Here is a 25181-nt window from a genome sequence, read left to right as displayed (position 1 = left end):
GTTTCTCAAGGGCCTCCCAAATCAGTTTAGATGACTTATGCACCATGAATAAATCAAACAGATTATTTGTCATCAGATTAAGGAGATGGAAACGAACAATTTTATTATCTTCTTCATATTTTAAAATTGCATCCTCATTCTGCTTAATAACAGTAGCAGAAGGAGAAGAAGATGAATTAGCAGTAGCAGTAATAGCAGCAGGACAATCCTTGAAGAGAACGTAGTCAATGTCCAACTGTTCGAAAAACATTAGCAGTTTTTGAGCCCAGCATTTATAATTATTTTCGTCAAGAGATTCAAATTTGGACAGATGAGCCACGAATTTGGTTAAACTTTCAGCTATTGCGAATTAAAATAATTGCTTTCAAATTGTTAGAACAGACAGTATGCAATGGCAAAAGAGAAAGATTTCAAGACTATGCTGTGGTAGGAGACCACTGACTTGAAAGCAATTACAGCCCGACAACGGTGGTAATCGATCTGGCCGGAACACTCCCCAAGGTTAACACAGTAGCCTAGACTGACACCACTAGCAGAATAAGCTTTGAAGAAAAGCACGAAACCCAGGAAAAGAGAGAGAAGAGGAGAGAAGGAAGAGTGTTTTTTTGTGTGTCTCATAAATTGATCAGAGGCACTGATTTATAGAAGAGAATCAGGCCAGAAAACGGAAGGCAGTAAATAGAAGGATAATAAGGGATTGCCATCAATCCTGTAACGGTCAAAACGTTACAAAACTCCAACAGTCACACACGCGCTCAGTCCCGGGTCCAAAACCTTAGTTAAGTTAAGTTTATTCCCCAAAGCCCAAACCCAAGGCCAAGGCCCCGTACGGGGGGTGCGCGTGTGTGATAGCAAGCCCAAACCAAACATGACATCTAACCACAAAAGCATCTCAAGTACCAACTCAATAATAGGAAGGAGGAATGGAATATATAAACAAGGAGGTATTCCCTCCCACAAGCAATGTGGGACAATAGAATAAAAGAAGCTAAGGCTTTTCAAGCCTTAACTCCAACAACCACCATTATCGGGCCATAATTGCTTTCAAGTCAGTGATCTATTGCCACGACACAACTTTGAAATCTCGTTGTTGTTAGTCATTGATAACATTATGTTAATAATAATAATAATAATAATAATAATAATAATAATAATAATAATAATAATAATAATAATAATAATGATGATTTTTTTTTAGTTTTAGTATTATCTATTATATAAGTCAATGAATAAGAATGGACTAATCAATCATATCATCTAGTAATTGGGATAACTACCAAAGATTCTCCTTTGACAAATTAAAAAGAAAGTTTAAGTAGTACAAAATGCACTATCATTTTCACGATACACATTGTTAAGTGCAGGGAGTGTCGCATAATACCACTTGAACTAGTTTCTCGGGTAATGCTAAATGCTAATAATAATTTATCTCTTATGCTTCTCTTTTATTCTCATCTCCCTTTTAAAATTATTGGTATATGTAGAATACAATATTAAATTTACTTCCTTCTTAGTCGCCAGTAGTAACTCGCTACCCATTTCTGATTTCCCCCACCAGACAAATTAAAAAGAAAGTTTAAGTAGGACCCACAATAATAAAACAAACAGAACGTCATTGTCCGTCAGACGCCACCACGCGTTTTACGCGCATTTGATGGCAACATTTTGCTGACGTCACCTAACTTCCAGCCAAATTACTCTTCCAATTTCACCCAATAGGCTAAAAGATCTCACAAAATTTATATTTTCTCAAAATAATCCGTACGATAATTATATTATCTCACAACCCTCAAATATTGTAAATTAATTAATCTCAAATAAATAAATAAATAAATAAATAAATAAATAGTTCAGTACAAAATACTAGTAGTTCTTTCTTTCATTCATTATCATTATTATCTTCTGCTATGTATACTAGCTGTAATTAAATTCTAGGTTGAAGAAGAGAGAGAGAAAAAAAGTTCCAGATTGGGCGACAATGGAGTCGGAACCTGGGATTTCATCTTCTCGAAGTTCTTCAAAGGTTGTTCTTCTTAACTTTGATTTACTTTATTTATAATATAGTTTTTATATTCAAATGAATCTGGATCGTTTTTCGATTTTCTTGGGGTTGGATTTTAGTGGATAAGGTTTTCTGGAAGTATAATTTGCTAGGTTATGAATCGCTGAAGTAGTCTACTACTAATTAGAGTGAAATGGAGAGATTGAATTTTTTTCTTCATTTTTGTGGTTTTAAGCTGGATTGACTTTATGATAGAGCTTTTTTTGATCAGATATGATATGAATTGATCAATTTTTTATGATTGTTCTTAACAATAATTGATTATTTGGGGATATTGAATTACTGAATTGATGAATTTTCTGAATTTATTTCAATTTATCAGTAAGTTTAGTGACTGAGCAATTTATCATGATCCTTAAATATCAATGAATTATCAAGGGGGGGGGGGGGGGAATTTCTGAACTACTGAATTGATGAATTTTTTGAACTGATTTCATCACCAGTAATTATTAGCAGTTTAGTGATGTAGCACTTTCTTGTAGAAATTTTGGTTTCTGGAAAGAAATTTGGGCTATGATGAGTAACATGCTGTTTTATCTCGCCATCGTAATTTACTTTAGATTATGCTAAGTAACTTAAGCTGAGGACTTTTTTTGGTTTTGTGGAGTTATTAAGTTGGCTTACATGGTGACAGTCTGACAGAGGGTCTTCTGTGGTCTCATGCTTTATTGATGAATCTTTTATGTCGATGAGACTTAGATCTCAGCTGGATAGTACCCTTTTCCAGCGTTTGATGAACCTTGTATGTTTCTACAATTGAGTGCAAAACATATTTTCTTTGGAACAACCTTGAGTTAGAATGGTTTTCTTACTGGTAATGCTTCTGAAAAGTTAATTTCACCATCCAAATGTAGTTGTTCAATCGTTCATACCCCCAAATTCAAGGATCCACCAACGCTATCTTATTCATCTTCCTCCTATCGCTTAGTCTAATTGGGGTATGTCAGGAAACATAAGTAATATCTTTCTTTCCCCCCCCCCCCCCCCCCCCCCCCCGGGGGTGGGGGTGGGGTGTGACAACTTTTTTCTGGAAATTCCAAAATAGATTATGTGAGTCATGGAAGAATCTTTATGAAAAGATTATTTGTGGAAATACCAAAATAGATTAATTTCCCTATTTATTATTTTTTAAGAAAACAGTAAGATAAATTTTTTCTTAGGAATTTTTTTGCCATACCCGTACCCTTGTACTCAGAAAAGGCAGAAAGTGACTCTTCAAGCATCCGGAAATCATAATGATGTGCAAGGTATTGTGTGGAATTTTTTTTTATTGATATAAGTCTAATCTTATTGATACATGGCCTTGCAGTTTGCTTGGGTAAATCTGTCCAGGACCCTGCTATTAGCATACCAAAGTGTCGGTATCGTTTATGGGGATTTGAGTACATCACCACTTTATGTTTATACAAGCACGTTCAAGGGAAAGCGGGAAATGCATCTCAATGAGGAAACAATATTTGGTGCATTTTCCTTAATTTTTTGGACTCTAACACTAATTCCATTGCTCAAGTATGTCTTCTTTGTATTGAGCGCAGATGATAATGGGGAAGGTTAGCTGCTTTTGAGCATGTCTTATATTGGATCTATTTTTATCGATTTATCTTTTAAGAGTTTACTTAATATTGTTTTTATAGGTGGAACATTCGCTCTTTACTCCCTGCTTTGCAGACATGCAAAATTCAGCTTACTTCCAAATCAACAAGCTGCAGATGAGGAGCTGACTACCTATAAGTATGGCCACCGGTCACCACTTACTGGCAGCTCTCCACTAAAGAGATTCCTTGATAAACACAAGAAGCTGCGCACAGGCTTATTAGTTTTTGTGTTGATTGGTGCGGGCATGGTCATTGGTGATGGTGTGTTGACACCTGCTATTTCAGGTGCTTAAGGAGTTCTGTTTCCTGCTTTTAGATTTCTACTTTCTTACAAGCTTTATATAACTTGTATACTTCATTTTTCTATCTGGGATAAAAAAAAAACTATAGTTCATATCTGAGGACTGGTCAATACTCAATAGCTCCTGAGTTTCCGTGTGCTTTTAAGTTACATACAAAATGCTTTTCATAGTTGCACGTTGCCACATATATAGATGACATCTGGACCACCATGTATAGTTGTGACCTCATGAGTCATGACTCTAAATAATACTCATATAGTCATATTTCTAGTTGGGATATTAGACTATTACTTATATATATTTTTGTTAGATATATAATTTGTCCACTTTACATAGTCAATGTTTTGCAATACAGCCATGTGGTTTCCCCTTTATACTTCTAGCTTGTTCATTTTATGTATTCATTCTTTGTAGTAGATTGTGACAAATAAGCTGATTTTAACATTTGAGCAAGAAGCTTTTACAATAATCTTAGGTTGTTGGCATAACAATATGGTTGGCTCCCCGATTGTGATCTGGAGGTCATGGAGTCTTGAGAACAAGTTTTACTATAAGGTTGATTTACTTCAATCATCCTAAGACCAATTATCATGGAATTATGGAATGTTGTTTCTACCTTAATATATGTAGTGGACTTGTTAGTTTCGTATGTAGGCTTTTTAACTATTTAACTCGGTCCTGGATCTTGAGCTATATGAAGGGTGAAATGTTTCTCAAGCGACTATTATGTTGACTTCTACTAAGAAAGGGCCTCCTTCTGTGTTGCAGTTTTATCATCAGTTTCAGGGCTTCAAGTTGCTGAAAGGAAATTGCATGAGGGTTAGTCCATGTCCGGATCTCTCTTCTCCTATGGATGCTTGTCTTGTTTGATTCGTTCATAATCATTTCTTTGTTATGCAGCTTTTATTGGATTATCCGACTGAAGTTATGCTTCACGCATTGTTATTTTTACTTTCTTCCAGAGATTGGCCTCGCTCCCTGATTTTCAACGTGTACTATTGTAGGTGAACTTATGTTGATTGCCTGTGTCATATTGGTGGGCCTGTTTGCTCTGCAACATTGTGGCACCCACAAGGTTGCATTTTTGTTTGCTCCAATTGTCTTTATCTGGCTGTTCTCCATATTTGGAATTGGTCTATACAACACAATATATTGGAACCCGAAAATAGTTCGAGCATTTTCTCCACATTATATTGTCAAGTACTTCCAGGAAACTGGAAAAGATGGCTGGATTTCTCTTGGAGGAATACTTCTCTGCACAACAGGTGTGTGGGGGGCTGTGTATCTGTTTTTTATACAGTTTTTCTTGTTTGCTAGCTTTCTCATTCCATTTGATTGTTTTATTAATTTTTTCTTTTTACTTTCTTGAAGATTATATATAGTACCCTTGTACTAATGAGCAAGTAAAAAAAGAAAAAGAAAAAAAGGAAAGAAGAAGAGGTACTAGTCCCATTTGATAGAGAAGAAAGAAGTCTTAGTTGTGTAGACATATTTCTTTAATTTATTTTTTGATATACATTGATACAGTATAGACTATAGACAGTATTCTCTAGTTTAAGTGTAAAGATGTTATGTGCACACATCATTCTGAAAGCATGACTGATATTTGCACTGGTAAGAATGTGTATACGGTGTCATCTAATGGTTCGCACAAAAGTTGGTTTGTTTTTGACCTGTGATGAAGTACTGGTATCTGTTCCTAGAAGCATGAAGAAGCTATTTCATAATTACTTGATCTGTCTTAGAGAAGTCCTTAGATTTCCTCAACTTTATGGGGTTTTGAATTTAAGAGTATACACATTAGAAATAAGGGAAAGAAGTTGGATTGGTAGATCCCTTAGCTTTTTCTGTTTAAAATATCCCTCTCATGAACTTCCATAACCGAGCAGTTAATTAATGAAGAAGAAGATTAATTTTGATGAACTGAAAAGTTAAAGCAGTTAAAGGAAAAATACAAGCTTTTGAGAGGCTTGTTCTCTCACAAACTTTAAAAGCAATTAATTGAAACTCTCCTTAATTACAACCTGATTTTATTTTCCCTGTCTCTACACTATATAACTATCTATCTTACTCACCAAAATTTCTTTTTTGGTAAGCAATACTTCCTCTGTTTTTTATTACTTGCAACATTGGTGAGATAAAGAGAGATAAAAAAGGGATCCCATGTGCTAGGAGAAAGAAAGAGAGAACATATTACCAAAAATGTCAATATTGCAAGTAACACGCCACTTTCGAAAATGGGAAATATTGCACGTAAAAAGACCCAGATGAAGTATAAAATTAGGTTAGGACACAATAGTGGGGTTGTCGTCCAATTACAAAAGGAGGGATAATGACAAAAAGCTCAAGCCCTCATGCTATTGTGGAGCTTTTTATCTTCAAAATCAAAGAAAGTCAAGTGATGCTCAATTACTAATACTTGACTCCAGCAGTCCAGCTATATACAAAACACTTAAAGATGGAACTTGAAAGCTTCACGTGAGGAAGCTAACCCACCAAAACATGTTGGTTTCTTTCCTTTCAAATTCCCAACAAAATTATCTTCATGACTTCGGCAAGTCAACCTTATCATGCAAGAACTAGACCACGCCTCTCCTTTAGGCTCGTTCGTTACCCCTTGCATTGCTCTAGAAAATAAAAGAAGAATGAGAGTAAAACAATTATTCTTCTAAAAGGTATAATAAATTTATAGCCCTCTCAATTACCGGCCCTTCTTGGGTAGGATTAAATTTTGCATATTTTTAGTGTTCCAGTTCTTTGTGATTCAAATATTTTTTCCCTTCCCATGTCAAGATTTAGGTAAATTTCCCCCAATGACCACTTGAAACAAGAGGAAGTTGGAGAAAGTAAAGGAACAAAAAACAATACCTTGTGCATTTTTGTCTTTTGGGATTTTAATTTTTTATGACAGCTATGGTTTTGGGGATTCTTTGCAGGTACAGAAGCTATGTTTGCAGATATTGGTCACTTTACAGCCTTCTCCATAAAGGTATGTTATATAGGGTTAGGGTTTCTTTGAATTGGGGTATCTTATAGATGGTAAGGTCTCTTTGGTAAGACTAGGTTTCAAGACCCTTTACCATACCAGGTTTATTAGCCAAATAACAGATGATAGACAGGCAAATAATCAGATAGAATAATTAGGACCTCAGTTTATTGTGTAAAACTTCTTCTCCGTGTTTCAATAGCAATTAGTTTCCGCTGTTGTATTCAGCAAAGTTGGGAATGGTGTTTGCTTTTCTGATTTGTTGAATTGAGCTATTGATGTCTAGCTGTTTTGGTGGAGCCATGTTAAATTTCTGTATCTGACTAACACTGTAACACATCCTTATTGCATCTTCACATGCAAGTGTTCACTTTCAGTTGGTTTGTTTTGCAGCTGGTTTTTGCGTGTGTCATATATCCTTGCCTTGTGGTTCAGTATATGGGTCAGGCTGCATTTTTGTCTAAGAACATCTCCAGTATTGAACACAGTTTCTATGACTCTATCCCTGGTTAGCTCTCTTATAGCAGCAAGAATTTTTTTTTTTTTTTTGGTTTATTTATTTTTTGCTTCTTGGCACAGCTTGAAAACTATTGCTTTCTTGTTTTGCTACACAGATTCCGTATATTGGCCTGTGTTCATCATTGCGACTCTTGCTGCAATTGTTGGAAGTCAGGCTGTCATTACTGCAACATTCTCCATTGTCAAACAGTGCAATGCTCTAGGATGCTTCCCAAGAGTGAAAGTTGTCCATACGTCAAAACATATATATGGTCAGATATACATTCCAGAAATAAATTGGATCCTTATGATCCTTACACTTGCAGTAACTATTGGGTTCCGTGATACCACACTGATTGGGAATGCATATGGTAAGATCAAATACTTGCTTTCTTTGTTTATCGTCTTCAGTGGTCTATGTCTATGCAATGCATGCTCTTAAGTAGTCTCAAATCTCAATGTCTTGAAAATCAGTTCACAGGAATTATGAAGTCTAGTGGCAGGGGTTTTCTCCTTCCAAATTCCAGAGGATCTGCTCTATTCCCAGTAGAAACTCAAGAAAGTCTTAGAGAAAATTGTACAGTTGCATTTCATCAAAAATTCATTTAACATTGTATTGGTCTGTAGGTAGTGCATTTAAGGTGATAAGAGGTCTTGGGGTAATAGGCTAGTAGCTTCATCATGTTTGTTTTGTTCTGACTTCTGAGTTGAGCTGTTCCTCTGGGCAGTTTAATTGGGTAGTCAGTGCTTCTGCTTTGATCAGTTGGTAGGTTGTGACTAGATTTTCTTAGTTCTTGGTGGTAATTCATGCTTCTGCAAATTTTGTTCGCCTAGCATTTGTTAGGTTGTGATAAATTTACTTAAAACCAGGTCCCAGACAGTGTCTATAAGCCTGCTTTTAATTCATATTGCTTACTTTGTGATGGTATTGTTGGGTATATGGTAGTTTTGCTATTATTCTTAGATTGATAGTCAATAGAACTTACAGGTATAAATATGAAAACTTGCTGGATAAATATTAGTTGAATATAAGCTTCCTGAGTTTCTGGGTGCATCATAATTAGCTACCGTCCAAACTTTGGGTGGATCATCCTAACTCCTAGTTATTGTTTCCAGGGTTGGCTTGCATATCGGTCATGCTCATCACAACTTGCCTTATGGCACTCGTACTGACCTTTGTGTGGCAAAGAGGTGCTCTTGCTATTCCGTTTCTTCTGTTCTTCGGTGTTATCGAGGGTGTGTATTTGTCTTCAGCATTTATCAAGGTACCTCAAGGGGGCTGGGTTCCCATTATGTTGTCCCTTGTAATCGTGCTTGTCATGTATGTTTGGCACTATGGAACACGCAAGAAGTACAACTTTGACCTTCACAACAAGGTTTCACTGAAATGGATACTTGGCCTGGGTCCCAGTCTTGGTATAGTACGTGTGCCTGGCATCGGTCTGATCTACTCTGAACTGGCAGTTGGAGTTCCTGCTATCTTCTCTCACTTTGTGACTAATCTGCCTGCCTTTCATAAGGTCTTGGTATTTGTCTGTGTGAAGTCAGTACCAGTCCCTTATGTTTCTCCAGAAGAGCGTTTCCTCATTGGCCGCGTCTGTCCAAGACCATATCGCATGTATCGTTGTATAGTTAGGTATGGATATAAAGATATTCCTAAAGATGATGGGGAGTTTGAGGACTTGCTTATCAAAAGCATTGCAGAATTTATCCAGATGGAAGCTGTGGAGCCTCAGTTCTCAGGTTCTGATAGTTCCTCCATTGATGGTAGGATGGCTGTGATAAGCACTCGATCTATTCAGTCTAATTCGAGCTTGATTATCTCCGAGCATGATGATTTGGATATAGACGAAGTTACTCAAAGTAGCAGGTCTCTGACACTTCAGAGTTTAAGATCTGTGTATGAGGACGAGAGTGTGCAAATCAGGAGGCGTCGTGTAAGATTTCAGCTGCCACAGAGTCCTGCAATGGATCAAGATGTAAAAGAAGAGCTATTGGACTTGATTGAGGCAAAGGAGGTTGGGGTTGCATATGTTATGGGTCATTCCTATGTTAAGGCTAGAAGGTCCTCCACTTTCTTGAAAAAGCTCAGCATTGATATTGGCTATTCATTTCTCAGGAAGAATTGCCGAGGTCCTTCAGTAGCGCTGAACATACCTCACATAAGCCTCATTGAAGTTGGGATGATATACTATGTCTAGTTTTTTGTTGAAATTTTTGCTGTAAGTATTGCCTTTTTCCTTGAACACAGATTAGAAAATGGAAAGGTGGGGTGGGGTGGGGGGGTGGGGGGTGCTGGAAGGAAAAACGGTTCATTAGTGTAGATTACCTTAAGTCAGTATAGGGGTAAGTAAAAGCCCTTCTGCTTTTTTGCTTGTGTACAGATGAATAAATTATGATGTTCATTTGATAAGTTATGGAGGTCCGCTTTTAAATGATCAAGCATACACTACTTGATTTACTGTCTGTGTATTCGATTCTTGTTTGTCGGAGTTCCTTTTGTCTCACTGCTACTCAAATTGGCTGTGTTGTTTATCAAAGTGCTCCTCTAGATTTTCTATGGGAGAACGGCAGACTTCTTCATGAGCTCATGGGAGGTATGAAACTTTGCACATCACATCACAACTACCTGAAATTCTACCAGTCATTTGAAGCATCATAATAAGCATATACTTCTATACCTCAACTACAACTCGTATGGCCTACCACTGTTTTTATACAAAGTATATGCATAATGTAGAAGTTACATTTAGAGTTGTCATTCTCTGTTATGACGCAATAACACAATTGAAATCAGCACGACACAAAATTATTAAAAGGAACTCGTCACGAACGAGCACGTAAACAATTTGTTGATTTTATCAATTTGTCATATATGCAATTAACGACATCTTACATAGCTTTTGATATTTTTTTTGAACTACTATATTAGCAAGAAATCAAATACGAATCTGTCCCCGAATTACAACTTCATGGTATACTTTGTATACAACCCAAAATCGACATTAGACTTAACACAAACTCGACTCCTTTACCTTAATTATCAGCTCTTTATAATTCAATAGAAGCTTTTGAATCGTCAATTGAGGATGGAAGCTTATAATGAGATCCTCCCATCCCTGTGATAGAGATTGGATTCTTGCCCCTTGCAAAAAAAATTGAGGATAGAAGCAGTCTGGTAAAGATTCGTGATTACGAGCTGTCTGGTGTCTACATCATTAGCTCACTCTCCTAGAAAATGAGTAAAATATATTAGGGAAAAAGAAGGAACATCTTTATATCCCGCAGCCTAGCCTCCTTGCAGCAAGGGGTAAGCACAGGTGAAAGACCTGACCTACATGACAAGGCACCACATGAGGTAAGCAAGTCTAAGAAAACTGGAGGTTGTTGAGCAGCTAAATCTGCCTTTTGAATATATGGTCTCTGCATTACATCCAAAATTTCCATTCTAATGAGCGGAGAATTATTTTGCATAATTTTTTTAGGTCAACTCTTACCTGTTACAACACCATCTTATTTACCTGTAGAGTACTCAAAATATATACAACGTAGTCATCTTCCCTAGCAGAGTTTGATGACCAACTTCCTGTCATACTAACACCCAATATATATACATTGATTCCGAAACATGTTCTGAGCAAAGTAGCACTTGAGATTAAACAAAGTTTCTCCGTAACAGATACAAAAGAAATCGGAGAGGCGAAGAATGGGACACAAATTGAGTCATTTGAGTGTCCTTGTGCTAGTAATCTTAGCTAGTAATATGCAGATGTCAAAAGCTCAAGATGGATCATCGTGTATCAACAGTCTTGCGCCTTGCCTGAACTACTTGAACAGCACTCGTGACCCACCTGATTCTTGTTGCGATCCTCTGAAGAATGTTATTCAGTCTGACCCACAATGCTTGTGCAGAGTGATTAGCACCCAGGGCACGTTCCAAGCTCAGCTTCTCGGCATCAACATTTCTCAGGTTGAGTTGTTGCCTGAAAGATGTGGGAAACGCGTTAATCCACTAGCCTGTCTCAAAGGTATTTCTACCATCTATTATACAATGTTCTTTTAACTTTCTATGTCTTAGATAACCTTTGATTGTTAATAGTTACAACTTACAAGTGAGTTCAAATGGTTGGTATCTGAATTTGTTTTTGGTGTATTTATAGGTTTATCAGGCTCAAGAAACTCTGTTCAGAACTCTGCAGCAGTAGTTTTATCCCCATCTTTCATAATGCTGATAATTGGCGCTTTATTGATGATGGTTGGACTTTAGATCACATTATTCTGTTTTAACATATGTTGTGACAAGTTGGCACACTGATATTATATATTTTTCCTAATCAGGAAAAAGAAGGGACTTCATTGAGCTCTCCTTCATGAAATTGTTCTCTTTGTAATATAGAGATTTATCTTATTACATATGTATGCCTCATGAGCTATTAAGCTATTATTTTATTTATTTAAAAGTTATCAGAATATACTAGGGTGCTTCTGAAACTTCAAATTTTAGCATTTTGTGTGAAACTCTGTATGTTGTCACATATGTATGCATAGTGGTTAAGATTGAGGTGTTGTGAATGATAGGTCACATGTTCGAATCCCCCTTCCCTTCTTTATACTTTATATTGCCTTCGTGGCTCATATGGATTAAAAAAAAAATTGTATGTTTGTATGGATATAGGTAAGAGATTTTTGGATTAGTGGTCTATCCAATTGAATATTTACAAGCAATAATGAGGCACTAATCCATGACTATAATGAAGATTATCAAAGCATTAGCCCAAAATACCTTTATTGCTTGTAAATATTTACAAGCATCAACGCACTAATCCTCTTCTTACATATGTTCGAAAAATTATGATAAAAAAAAATTAAATTAACAATATAACTTGATTGACACAATCAAAAGAAAAAATAAAAACTTGAATATATTTCATCTTTATAATTATACCGATAGTATTTTAAAACCTAAATATTGACTATTATTCACTAATCTCTATTGTATAAAGCAAACTCTTCCACTTTATTAATATTCAATGATTGAACCTAATACACAAATTCTTCCACTTTATTTGAGCACAAACTTTCTTTTGCTTAATATCTCCTTCTCTCAATGCTATATTTGAATAATGATGAACAAATAACTAAAAAAATCGAAGAAAATATTGATTTAAGAAAAAACATATTAAAAAATTTAAAAATAACTACAAACGTTTGTTCAAATCAATTTTTTTGTAACACTGATAAATACTCACTCCATCCGATAATATAGTGCTTACATTCCATTTTGGATGTCCCAAGATATTGTGTCTACTTCCTTTTTATTAATTTATTTTGACTAAATTATTCTCAAATTTTACACAAATTTCCCGAAGTATTCCTATCTTTCTTTCAACATGTGTGCTAATATTTATTACTTTGCACCATTTCAAGGGATCTTTATTGTTTTTTGATTTTTTTTGAAGGAAAAAGAAAATAAAGGGAGTAGTTACAATACAAAAGTACTTTATTAATTATTTTTTTTGAGAATCCTACTACTCCTTCCAATCTCCTTAATTTCCGTGAAAAAAAAAGTAACCCTTCGCGAGTTGGTAAGAAGTTCGTCTTGTCTGGTAAGACGGAATCAAACAAAGAAAGGAGAGTGCTCGACCGAAACAATGACAAACAAAGATCGTAATTACATAGATAACTGCTCTTCCCCTTCTCCGAAAAAAGGCTTTAAGGCAAAAAGCGTATGGCAGCTGGAAAGAAAATCTCATTGCCTCACCTTCTTGTAGATGGTGTCGGTGAGAGCAATTTGAGTATCTTCCGTTGACCTTCTTTTGTAGATAGAATCTTCAATGAGTGGAAACAAGCAACCTTTTACTAAAAAAAGAAAGGTCCTTGTTGAGTAAGGCTTCGGCAAGCAGAACAAAGTATGGGTTGGGTGCTTGAGTGCATATTTCTCATTTCTCATATCAAAAAGGCAGTTTACTCACTTAGTTAAAGGAAAGCATTAAGGAAAGGGAGAGTACAAGATCTAATCTTTTTTCTAACCCGCGCCCTTACGTTTTCTTCGCTTGCTCTGCAATACGAACCTCATATAGAGCCACACTCTTTATGATGAGCAGCCAATTAGGGGGCACCTTCTTTCCGAACCAATCTTTATTTACTACTCAATCTTTTTTGGGGTGTATAGCTCAGTTGGTAGAGCATTGGGCTTTTAACCTAATGGTCGCAGGTTCAAGTCCTGCTATACCCAAAGCATCTAATTAGAAATTTGGATTCTATGCATATATTCCTATCATTGGATATGACGTTTAATAAAGGGAGGGTAAGCGGTTTCAACTCTTCCTTGAATTTGTTCACTCATCTCCCTTAACATTTTAGGACGCTTCGTTCATTTGTCTTTAGGCACTCCAAAGGCATAAATGCTAGTATACATATGTGTCATGGGAGGAATTGGAGTTGGCTCATATAAGCATTTGCGTTATACACGAGTTTGAGCTTGGATCAAGGGGCTTTTGTGTCATCAAGACTTCAAGAATGATCTGAGTTTGATGGTGATTAGCTTTGATTAAGAGATCTTGTAAGTCGCGTATTATACACATCACTAAAGTCATAGCCTATTGTTGGTGGTTTTTCTCTCGATTTTTGATTTCTACACATAATCTTCATGTATTTCTTAATGGTTATTTCTTGTGTAGATCGACCAATCATAAACCCAATCCTCAATTAGTGGTCTACCCAATTAAATACTTTAACACCCCAACAATTCTCTATTTTCCAAAATACCTTTTCAATATAAAATTTAGAGAATCATCGAAGTATTATCGCCCGTGTAATAACGTATCGGCTTATTCAGAATTTTGCAGCAGAAATAATAATAATCTATAACTTTGAAAATAAAACTTAGTCAACCAAAAGTCAAACCAACACAAAGTCAAAAGTCAACCACAAATGTAAAAGTCAACTATAGAATAATACAATCAACACAAGCTCTCCATGACTTCCCGAACCCATGATGCATCTTCTTCAAACCTGAACTGGACGATGCTCTAGATCTCAAGAGACTGCTCCCAAATGGGTCATCACATGATCAATAAGGCATAGCCATGATCAACACATAACACAAAGCATGTAATCAGCAAAACTGAGTACTACATAGTAAATAAATAAAAAACCTACCATGATACTTATAAACATTAAGCAGGGACAAATAATAATATAAGAGCATAGCAGACTACTTTTATTGAACATGACTTCACAACCATTAAGTTAATTAATTTACATGTGTTGTATAATATGAGCACTATAAGAGGGGGGGCGAATTATAGTGAGAGAATAAGCACTACTTTTTGCGGAATTAAAAGTAAACTTGGGAACAAACAATGGGAACACGAGAGATTTTACGAGGAAAAACTTCCTAGGCCTAGTAGGAAGAAACAACCTCGACCACAAGGGATTTTAAACAACTTTCCACTATAATAGGCCAAAACAACTCTGATTACAACCTATTACTTTTCTCTCGATTCTCAACTTAAGTCACTCAACTCAAGTTCCCAACGACAGTTCCCAACAACTGACGTTTTCTCTCAAACTTCACTCGAAGTTCCTTTCTCTTTCTCTTTTCTTTCTCTTGCTTCACTCAAAGCTTTCTCACACTTACAAGAGTTCACTCAAACCCTTTTTCTCAAAAATACACTTTGTAAACAATGGAAGAGAATAAAACTCGATTAATGTAAGTATGAATTCTCTTAAGGAAAGGCACTGACACTTTAGATAACTTAAGACAAATTAACTAAGTCAGACACAATTTTTCTCAATGAATTAGGCGCCTATTTATAGACTTAAGACAAGACATGATTTCCACTAACTTAGACCATTATCACATGTTCTCCATGATTTCTAATTAATTAATTAAATTAAATTATTATTCAAGTCATGTGCATATCCACTAATCCATTACTTCATTCATAGAAGCAGTAACAAATACGTGGTTTTGCAAACTTGGAGAATAATTAATCTTATTTAATTTAATTAAATACTTGGAGGATAATTAACTTAGCCACTAAATCCACTAACTCATAAACTGAGCAGTAATATTTAGGCGTGTAAGCTAGAATTTAGGAAATAAATAAATAAAAATCTTTAGCTAGTTTTTAGGAAAAATACTTTTTCAAAATCTTTTATAAAAACCGGAAAACAGTTTTTATTTCAAAAATCCGAAACATTTAAAAACCGGAAATAATATAATTTCGAAAATTAAATCTTTTAAATAAAATGTAAAAGATAATATATATTTTAAAAAGATAAGATTTGAAAATCAGTTAATTTTAAAATCAGAAAATCTATTTAAAATCTTTTCCTAACAAACTTAAACTAACTTCCTAAAATTATGGATCTTAGTCAAAATATCCCTAAAAACTCTAACAACTATATTGGGCACATATTACTTAGGCGCACAATATTAGTCACTTAGAGTTCCTAAATTAGTTTTAAGTCTTGTTCCCTAATTATTAAGTCTTGTTCCTAAGCCTTGTTCCTATAGTGCCAGGTCTGTTCCTTTCATGGGAACAGAACCAAGTTCCTTTGAGAATTCACCACGAACTTAATAAAGCTATTACTCAACCTTAACAAGAAGATTAATAAATACCCTAATGTATTCTAATCTTCATTCCATGCTTGATTCTTCATTTCTCGAACATCTTTACTTCGATCTTGATTAATTCTCCGCTTTAATCTTCAATCAAGTATTCTCTTAGCTCGAGCATGAATTACCTTGCAAAAACATAAATAAAATATACTATGTCTTTTGTGGTTAGGTCATCTTCAAAACTCAAGGGTCAACAATTTCCCCCTTTTTGAAGATGGCAACAAAAGGCATATACTAAAAATAATACACATAAGTCATATAAAAATAATTTTAACAAAGTATGTAACCAAGTTAAATTAAGTATTATAGACTCGTTATTTATTTTGGAAAGTCGAAATATGAGAACATAATTCATGACAAAAAAAATTTACTCTGATTTGCCTTATCTTTCCCCCTTTGGCATCTTCAAAAACATAGTCCACGATTTCAAAAAGATGAATATTATTCACTAAACACATCACACCACCAAACTTGTAAAGAAATTAAGTTGGTTAGTATAAGCAAATAAAGCATTCAACTCTCAAAAACCGCAATCCAAGAATATTAGCCATTCATTTAGACGCACACATGCAAAAAGATCAAACTTAGAATTAAGCAAACAAAGTTCCATTGTAGCATGATTAAAGGAGAAGGATAGAAAAGACAATATTAAACAAAGTTCATGTTCCCACACAAAATAAAACAAGCTAAATGAGAAAAGTTTATGTTTAGGAGAGGGAGGTTGTTCTCTTCTTCCACCACATCATGAAGCTTTGCCATCACTTCTTGATGATTTTCGGCCAATGTATCATTTCCCTTGAGCACAATGTCTTCCAACTTCAACAATCTGAGTTCATAGCTTGAATGGAGGAAGAAAGTTCACCAAGCCAGCCATAATCTCTTGTTGTCCATCCAAGGCTTTGTCAACTTTGCTCATACCCCTTTTACCAACCCATTTAAATCCTTAGCTTCCGTAGCAAACTCCATCATTGCTTCCGAATGACCCATAACCAAGGAAAACAAAGAATCCAACTTCTAGCATGAGCTAGAGTATATGTAGAACCAATGGTAGGATTTTGAGAAGACGAGGGAGCTTGAGAAGGCTTGGGTTTGCGGTTTGTTCCTTAGGTTTGGGAACAGCAGGTTGTTCCTCTAGAATGGGAACACACCTGTTTCTTAGCTTTAGGAACAGAACAGGAGGGTTTTGAGGTAGAGGGAGGGATAGTATCATCTTGTGGTGCTAGGGTAGAGGGTGAGGCAGATTTTTGTGGAGATGGAGGAAAAGGAGGATTGGTTTCCATGGGAACAGGAGTCGGTTCCCTAGAAGGAGGTAGGTTAGATTCATAATCTTCCCTATCAATCACCTTTACTTCATCTTCCTCAAATTTCTTCGGCATCAAGAATAGGAAAATTAAGCACTTTCATATTTTGAACCCTTTGACTAGTTAGTGCTCTTCATAACCGGTTTACCACCTCATCAACCACCTTCTTCCCTTTCTTCTTTAGTTTCTTCTTTTTCTTTTTCAATTTTCTTTCTTTTTGATTTTTTTTTCTTTTTCTTTTTTGATTTTCTTCTCTTCTACTTCTTTTTCTTCTTCTTCTTCTTCCACTTCATCATCCACATCATCATATCCTCATCATCATCAAGATTAGCACGCCCTTAATAACTTCTCCATTCACAACACAAACATTTAAGTTATTCAAGGCACGCACATTCAACATATTTCCCGTGGACACATTTATGGACTGAGTTCCCGAAATTTTCACTTTAAACTTAAGTAGAATTTCGGTTACTAAGGCTCCATAGCCAACAACAAATCCATTTTCAATGCAATGACTCAAATGTTGAATCATTAAGAAGGAAAGTTTATGTGTTTGTGAGAACTAGACAATGAATGTAAATTAAATCCAACATGCTAACTTGAGCACGTTTGGAAAGACGAGGCAATAAAGCTTTCTTGAGGATGTGAAACAAAATTTTGTGATAAGGGGAAAGAAGATTATGTCAAGAAATGTTTTTCCCTTTTGACCTCCATACTTAACAATCAATTGATCAAAGGAAATGTCCGAAAATGGATATGAGCCACGTTGTTTCTTGAAATAAACATCTGTTCCTCTCACGGGAACACCAAGCAGTTTACCCAAATTTTAGCATTAAAATCATTTGAGTTCCTTTACCAAGGTGGAACAATTTCCTTCTTCATCCATGGAAAAGTTTTCACAAAATTCGTCCATCAATTTAGGAATCAAACTATTTCCATAACATTTCACAAAAAGATTTTCCCAACCTTGAAACTTAATCATATTAAGTAATTGACGAAAGTTTACTCTTTTGCACCAAGAAACATCAATAAAAAGTCCATGCACATACCTAGTTGCCGTGGAATTTTTTCGAACAACCGAGTTGTTCCTCTCTCGGGAACATCTGATTCCCCCTCACTAGTTGCATGAGCTTCTTCAACCTCCATTTCAACCGATTCTTCTTGTTTCTTCCTTTTCCTTAGAATTCTGATGAAGAATTGGGAGAAATATCCATGGGTGTTGGTGATTCAATTTTAGAGGATGAAGGAGAGGGTTTTTCGGCTTTGTGGGAGGAGAGAGAGTGATGAGTGTTTTTGGTAGTCATGTTTTGTGGAGTAATTTTCGGTTTTATGAGAAGGAAGGAAAAAAATTTGTTTTGTTTAAGGAAAGAATATAATAAAACCGTGTATTTACACGTTTTAAGAAAAAAAATTCTCAAAAAAATATCTTCAACTAACTTGAGAGATATAAGGAAAAATCAGATTTTTTAGGAAATAAAATCTGAACAAATATTTTTGGTTTTTCGAATTTTGAAAAGAAAAAAATCTAATCTAATACGCTGGGAATGGAACAGCGTTTGGGAACAGTGAATGGGAACAATGAAATTTTGCTACTTTGGAACTCCATTAATTCTTTTAATCCTTTGTTATCACTTAAGGCATAGAATTGTCCTATGAACAATAAGGGGAATATTATTGGACATTGGTGAGCAGTTTTCAGACATTTTTACTTATACATATGAAATAATCATATAAGATTGTGATGTATTTAAGCAAATAAAACATCAAAAATGCACATCAAGACATAATGCCAAAGAATTAACACAAAGGGGAATAATGTAGCAATCATTTCAATTTAATTAAGCCAAGTTCAAGTCTCAATTTCTCAAACCTATCTCTATTTAAGGGTTTTGTCAAGATATCTGCAATTTGACGTTCAGTCTCACAGAATTCCATTTTAATAAGACCCTTTTCAACATTATCTTTCAGAAAGTGATGCCTAATATGGATGTGTTTGACTCTTGAATGGTGTACGGGATCTTTAGAAATACTAATAGCACTAGTATTATCACAATAGATGGGAACACATTCAAAGTAGATTCCATAGTCACGTAGTTGTTGTTTTATCCATAGCATTTGGGAACAACATGCTGCTGTGCAACATATTCAGCCTCTGCTGTAGATAAAGCAACTGTGTTTTGCTTCTTGGTGCTCCAAGAAACTAAACTATGACTAAGGAACTGAACCATACCTGATGTACTCTTCTATTGACCAGATCTCCTGCATAGTCAGCATCCGCAAATCCTTTCAATTCAAAGGTATCACTCCTCGAATAGAATAGGCTTAAATCATCTGTTCCCTTGAGGTATCTTAGGATTCTCTTCACAGCTGTGAGATGAGATTCCTTTGGATTGGCTTGAAACCTTGCACATAATCCTACACTGAAAGCAATATCAGGACGACTTGCAGTTAGATATAGTAATGAGCCAATCATACCTCGATATTTGGTTTGATCCACACTTGTTCCTATAGAATCTTCATCCAATCTGGTTGAGATTCCCATAGGTGTATGATTAACTTTGGATGCTTCCAAACCATACTTTTTCAATAGTTCCTTTATGTATTTTGTTGATGGATGTAGATTCCTTCTTCTGTTTGCTTGATTTGCAACCCAAGAAGAAGTTGAGCTCACCCATCTACTCATTTCAAATTCTTTACTCATGAGATTAGCAAAGTCCTTGCACAAAGATTCATTAGTAGCACCAAATATAATATCATCAACATATATTTGAACAACTAATAAATGTTTTCCTTTTGATTTTAAAAACAAGGTTCGATCCAATTTTCCTCTTTTAAACTCATTTTCAAGAAGGAACTTAGAAAGTCTTTCATACCATGCTCTTGGAGCTTGGTTTAACCCATAAAGAGCTTTGTCAAGCTTAAAGACATGATTAGGAAATTCTTTATTTTCAAAACCTGGAGGTTGTTCTACAAATACCTCCTCATTAAGATAACCATTTAGAAAAGCACATTTTACATCCATTTGATACAATTTCAAACCCATGAAGGCAGCAAAAGCTATGAAGATTCTAATTGCTTCCAATCTTGCAACTGGAGCAAAAGTTTCTTCATAATCAATGCCTTCCTGTTGATTGTATCCTTTCACAACTAACCTGGCCTTGTTTCTTATGATAGTTCCGAACTCATCTAATTTGTTTCGAAACACCCACTTTAAACCAATAACCTTGTTATGTTTAGACTTAGGTTCAAGGTGCCAAACTTTGTTTCTTTCAAATTGATGAAGTTCATCCTGCATTGCTACGATCCAGTCAGCATCAGTGAGTGCTTCTTCATGATTCCTAGGTTCCAACATAGAAAGAAAGGCATGAAGCACAAAAGTTTTTCAATTGAGATCTCGTTTGAGTTCCCTTATTTATGTCACTGATTATTAGTTCCACAGGATGGGAACGATGAGTTTTCCAAGGCTTTGGTTGGAAATCTTGGATGGAAACTTGGTTTCCTTGATCATCTTCATTTTCCTGTACTTGGGAACCAGGTTCAACAATAGTGGAATCATTCACTAGTGCATCATCACTTAGTTCCTCTTCTTCCTCATTGGGAACAGGAACAGGATGTTGTTCCCTTGGCTTTGTTCCCATGACTTCGTCTTCCAAAGTCTCATCAATAAGACTTAGGTTTTTTGTTAATCCTATTTCGAAGTCATCTTCAACCTGTGTGCTTGCATCAAACTTATCTGTTTCAACAAAAATAACATGCACACTTTCTTCTACACACATAGACCTTTTATTATACACTCTATAAGCCTTGCTACTAGAAGAATATCCTAAGAATATGGCTTCTTCACTTCTAGCATCAAATTTTCCAATATTTTGTTTCCCATTATTATGAACAAAACATTTACAACCAAATGTTCTGAAATATGTAATATTGGCTTTTTACCAAAATACAGCTCATAGGGCGTTTTATTTGATAAAGGTCTTACCATGGCTCGATTTATAATGTGACAAGCAGTATTCACAGCTTCTGCCACTAGTAGAAAAAGGACGATTTGCGTCCCCCCATATGCGTCGCACTAAAACGGAAATGACGCAAAAAGTGAATTTGCATCGCATGGGAGTCAGAGAGCGACGCAAAACAACTGCTCAAACCAACTGATACGAGCCATATGCATCGGATCCAGACGATGTGCGATGCATATCGCTCATGTGCGTCGGACCCCGAGGCCCATCCGACGCACATTGTTGACAATTATCTGCGTCGCATGTCGTTGAGGTGCGTTGCAAATTATTAATTTGCGTCGGACCCCAAGCCCATTCGACGCACATCAATTGGGCCGCCCACAAATACTATCCCTCTTAACCTAAAATAACGAAACGAAACAAAACCCTATTACCCAGTACCCAGCCGCGTCTCTCTCCCTCTCTCTCTCTCTCCCTCCCTCTCTCTCTCTCTCTCTCTCCCTCTCTTTCACTCGCCGAAATTCGTTCCTTTCACTTTGAAATTCGTTCGTTTCTCTTCGAAATTCATTCGTTTCACTTTGAAATTGTTCGTTTCACTTCGTTTCTCTTCGAAATTCATTCGTTTCACTTTGAAATTGTTCGTTTTCACTTCGTTTCTCTTCGAAATTCATTCGTTTCACTTCGTTTCTCTTCGAAATTCATTCGTTTCACTTTCAAATTAGTTCGTTTCACTTTGTTTCTCTTCGAAATTCATTCGTTTCAAATTCGTTCGTTTCACGCCGTTGTGAGGGCGTCATTACAGATCAAGGGAGTTCGCCGTTGTGAAGGTATTCTTTATTTTTCTTTATTTTTCTTTATGTCTGATTTTTTTTGTTTATTTTTATGGCATTTACCTTCTCTCGTTTTCAGATCTGAAATTTCTTCTCTCGTTTTCATATCTGAAATTTTCAGTAAAAGGATGGTATTTTCCGATGAACTTTGATTTTGATTCTTAATCTTTTCTCCTTTGCACCGAGGTTGAATTTTGATTCTTAATCTTTTCTCGTTTTCAGATCTGGTTCTTCTCGAAGTCTTGTAGTTGCGTTTGAGGTGAAGATCTGGATTGCTATGAAATTACATGAAATTCTCGTAGATCTGAAATTTCGACTGGATTGCTATGAAGATTGCTATGAAGAATTTCTTTTTTCTATTTTTGATTTAGTTTCTTGATTGTTCTCCATCGTTTCTTATTTTTTTGTATGTTTTAGTTATAGATCTGATGTTAGTGGTAATGGTGATATTTTTTCTTATATTTTTTCAATTAAATTTATATAAAACAAGTTCTTCATTTCCTTTTCAATTACTGCACACCATGTAACTTCTAGTTTTTGCTGTTTCAGTACCACTACCAACTCCACTTTCTAGTTTTTTTTTAATAAAATTTTTTTTTTTAAAAAAAAAATTGCAATTTGCGTCGCACGTAGCCCAAGGTGCGACGCAAATCACTCATCTGCGTCGCACCCTAGGCGATGTGCGACGCACATTACCCTTTGAAGCTTGGTGAATTGGGCTGGGGAGAGCCATCTGCGTCGCACCGTATGCAACGTGCGACGCAAATAGCTAAATAATTTGCGTCGTTTTCGCATACGACGCAGATCAATTCAAGTCATCTGCGTCGTGACCTGTGCCGTCGGACCCAAGTCCGACGCAAATAGGGGTCCAGGGTCCGACACAAATCGACGTTTTTGTACTAGTGTGCCCAAAAGTTTTTAGGAAGTCCACTAGCTATCAACATAGTCCTAGCCATCTCTTCTAGTGTTCTATTCTTCCTTTCAACAACACATTTTGTTGAGGAGTTCTAGGGGCTGAGAAATTGTGATCTAATCCATTGTCTCTGCTAAAGTCATCGAACTTATAATTTTCAAACTCTTTACCATGGTCGGATCTAAGGTGAAGTAACTTATGACCACTCAAATTTTGTACTTTCTTTGCAAAGACAAGGAACTCATCATAAGTCTCGTCCTTGCTAGAAGAAAAATAACCCAAGTAAATCTAGAGAAGTCATCTACAATTACTAACACATATTTCTTTCCACTTCTACTTTGTATCCTCATAGGTCCACATAAATCCATATGTATTAACTCTAAAGGTCTTGTGGTACTCACCATTCTTGGACTTGAAAGAGGACCTAACATGCTTGCCTTTTGCGCATGCATCACACACATGATCTAAATGAAACTTAGTAGAGGGTAAACCTAAAACTAGTTCTTTAGAACGCAGTTTGTCAAGCAAGGAAAACTAGCATGACCTAGACGCTTGTGCCATAGAATGAATCATCATCAATAACACTAAGGCATGTGAATTTGTTTTTGGGAACAAGGTTGAGATCCACAACATATGTGTTCCCTTTCCTTGTTCCTTCCAAAATGATATCCTTTGTGCTATTGTTGACTATCAAACATTTTTCACTATTAAACTTCACACAGTTCCCTCTATCACAGAATTGGGAAATACTTAACAAGTTATGCTTTAATCCATCAACTAGAAACACATTTTTATGGAATGTGACGATGACTTACCAACTTTGCCCATGGCAACTATGTTACCTTTCTTGTTGTCACCAAAAGTCACACTTCCACCATTATAGGCTGAGAGTGAGAGAAATCTTGATTTATCTCCAGTCATATGCTTAGAACAACCACTGTCTAGGTACCATGTGTTGTTCCCCCTCACTCCAACCTGCAAGAAAACTAATTGTTAGAGTTAGGAACCCAATCTTTCTTGGGTTCCTTTCCTTCAGGAACAATAGATTTCTTTTTCCAAATTACTTTACTTGTTTCCAAGTTCTCATTGATGCGACCAAGTCTTTTAGGACAAGAGTTCCTAAAATGACCAGTGTTCCCACAAAACATACAAACTTTATCACTTGGTAAATCAACTCTCTTTTTAGGTTTTTCAAATTTCTTTTTGTGATTAAAACCAAGACCTTCAGTTCGTTTTGTTTGAGGGTTCTTAATCCAGTTTGGAATAGGTAGCATTTTCTTTTCATTTCTCATTTGGTGCAGTTCCCCTACAAGTTCCTTATTTTCAATTTCCAAAAATGAAACATGATTTTTCAATTCGTTTATTTCAGATTTGAAACTTTGCAAGGGAACTGACTTAATGTCAAATGAACTTACTTCAGGAACAAACTCTTTTAGTTGTGAAACTCAAGCTTAACAAGTAGTTCTCATTTTTAAGATTTTCGAAATCCTCTTTTAATTTAAGATTTTTGTCAAACAATTCGAAAAATCTTTTCTCAATATCAACTCGAACACTTTTAAGCCAAGAGGTATGTTCCTTTGCTACACTTAAAGCATTTTGACATTGTTTTAGTTTAATAGTTCATCTTTGCAATCATTTACAGCGTCAACAATAAACTCAAATAATTTTTCTTTACTTAAAGAATTAAGACGAGTTTTGATGGTGTCTAGACTTGCCTCAAGAGATTCAATCTCTTCATCAGATTCGGAATTGTCAAGAGCCATAAGACAGAAGTTTGCAGTCTCCTCATTTGGTTGAGGATCATCTTCTTCCTCCGAGTCAGAGTCTCCCCATGCAGCAACCATAGCTTTCTTCATGTCAGATCGAGTATAGGAGTTTTTGTATTCTTTGTTCCTATCTCTGCTCTGTTCCCTTCCTTTGCCTTTTTCTTGTTCCCATTGGGGACAATCCTTGATGAAGTGCTCAGAACTGCCACAGACAAACAAGTTTGTTAGAATATTTCTTATTCTTACCTTTGTAATCACCTTTCTTCATGTTCCTAAACATTCTTTTGAATTTTCGGACCATGAGAGCAGATTCTTCTTCATCTGTTTCTGAGCCTTCACT

At 35.8% G+C, this 25181-nt stretch overlaps 2 protein-coding genes, 1 long non-coding RNA gene and 1 other non-coding gene across 5 annotated transcripts; 3 read left to right on the top strand and 1 right to left on the bottom strand.

Moving 5' to 3' along the window:
• Positions 1-1858: 1858 nt before the first annotated feature.
• LOC104897100 (potassium transporter 4) lies at positions 1859-9904 on the top strand. 2 transcript variants are annotated; one of them, XM_048647623.2, is made up of 9 exons: positions 1859-2023; positions 3372-3522; positions 3697-3942; positions 4728-4778; positions 4964-5224; positions 6896-6948; positions 7339-7453; positions 7560-7814; positions 8560-9904. In XM_048647623.2, the coding sequence occupies exons 1-9, from the start codon at positions 1979-1981 to the stop codon at positions 9642-9644; spliced, it is 2262 nt and encodes a 753-aa protein (XP_048503580.1). In that variant the 5' UTR covers positions 1859-1978; the 3' UTR covers positions 9645-9904. The 2 variants fall into 2 exon arrangements, with proteins under 2 accessions (XP_048503580.1, XP_010682224.2); XM_010683922.4 differs by having other exon boundaries at positions 3372-3612.
• A 771-nt stretch (positions 9905-10675) lies between these two features.
• LOC125499110 (uncharacterized) lies at positions 10676-11672 on the bottom strand. The gene is made up of 2 exons (XR_007275827.1): positions 11554-11672; positions 10676-11426 (listed from the first exon to the last, which is right to left on the bottom strand). It is a non-coding gene; the product is annotated as an uncharacterized LOC125499110 (long non-coding RNA).
• On the top strand, positions 11150-11743 carry LOC104897099 (non-specific lipid transfer protein GPI-anchored 30). The gene is made up of 2 exons (XM_010683920.4): positions 11150-11471; positions 11604-11743. The coding sequence occupies exons 1-2, from the start codon at positions 11150-11152 to the stop codon at positions 11708-11710; spliced, it is 429 nt and encodes a 142-aa protein (XP_010682222.2). The 3' UTR covers positions 11711-11743.
• A 1862-nt stretch (positions 11744-13605) lies between these two features.
• On the top strand, positions 13606-13678 carry TRNAK-UUU (transfer RNA lysine (anticodon UUU)). Its single transcript has one exon. It is a non-coding gene; the product is annotated as a tRNA-Lys (tRNA).
• The last annotated feature ends 11503 nt before the right edge of the window (positions 13679-25181 follow it).

Source organism: Beta vulgaris, chromosome 6 (assembly GCF_026745355.1).
Source record: "Beta vulgaris subsp. vulgaris cultivar EL10 chromosome 6, EL10.2, whole genome shotgun sequence".
Lineage (NCBI taxonomy): Eukaryota > Viridiplantae > Streptophyta > Magnoliopsida > Caryophyllales > Amaranthaceae > Beta > Beta vulgaris.
Note: the sequence above shows the minus strand (reverse complement) of the source record. Positions and strands in the feature narration are given on the sequence as shown.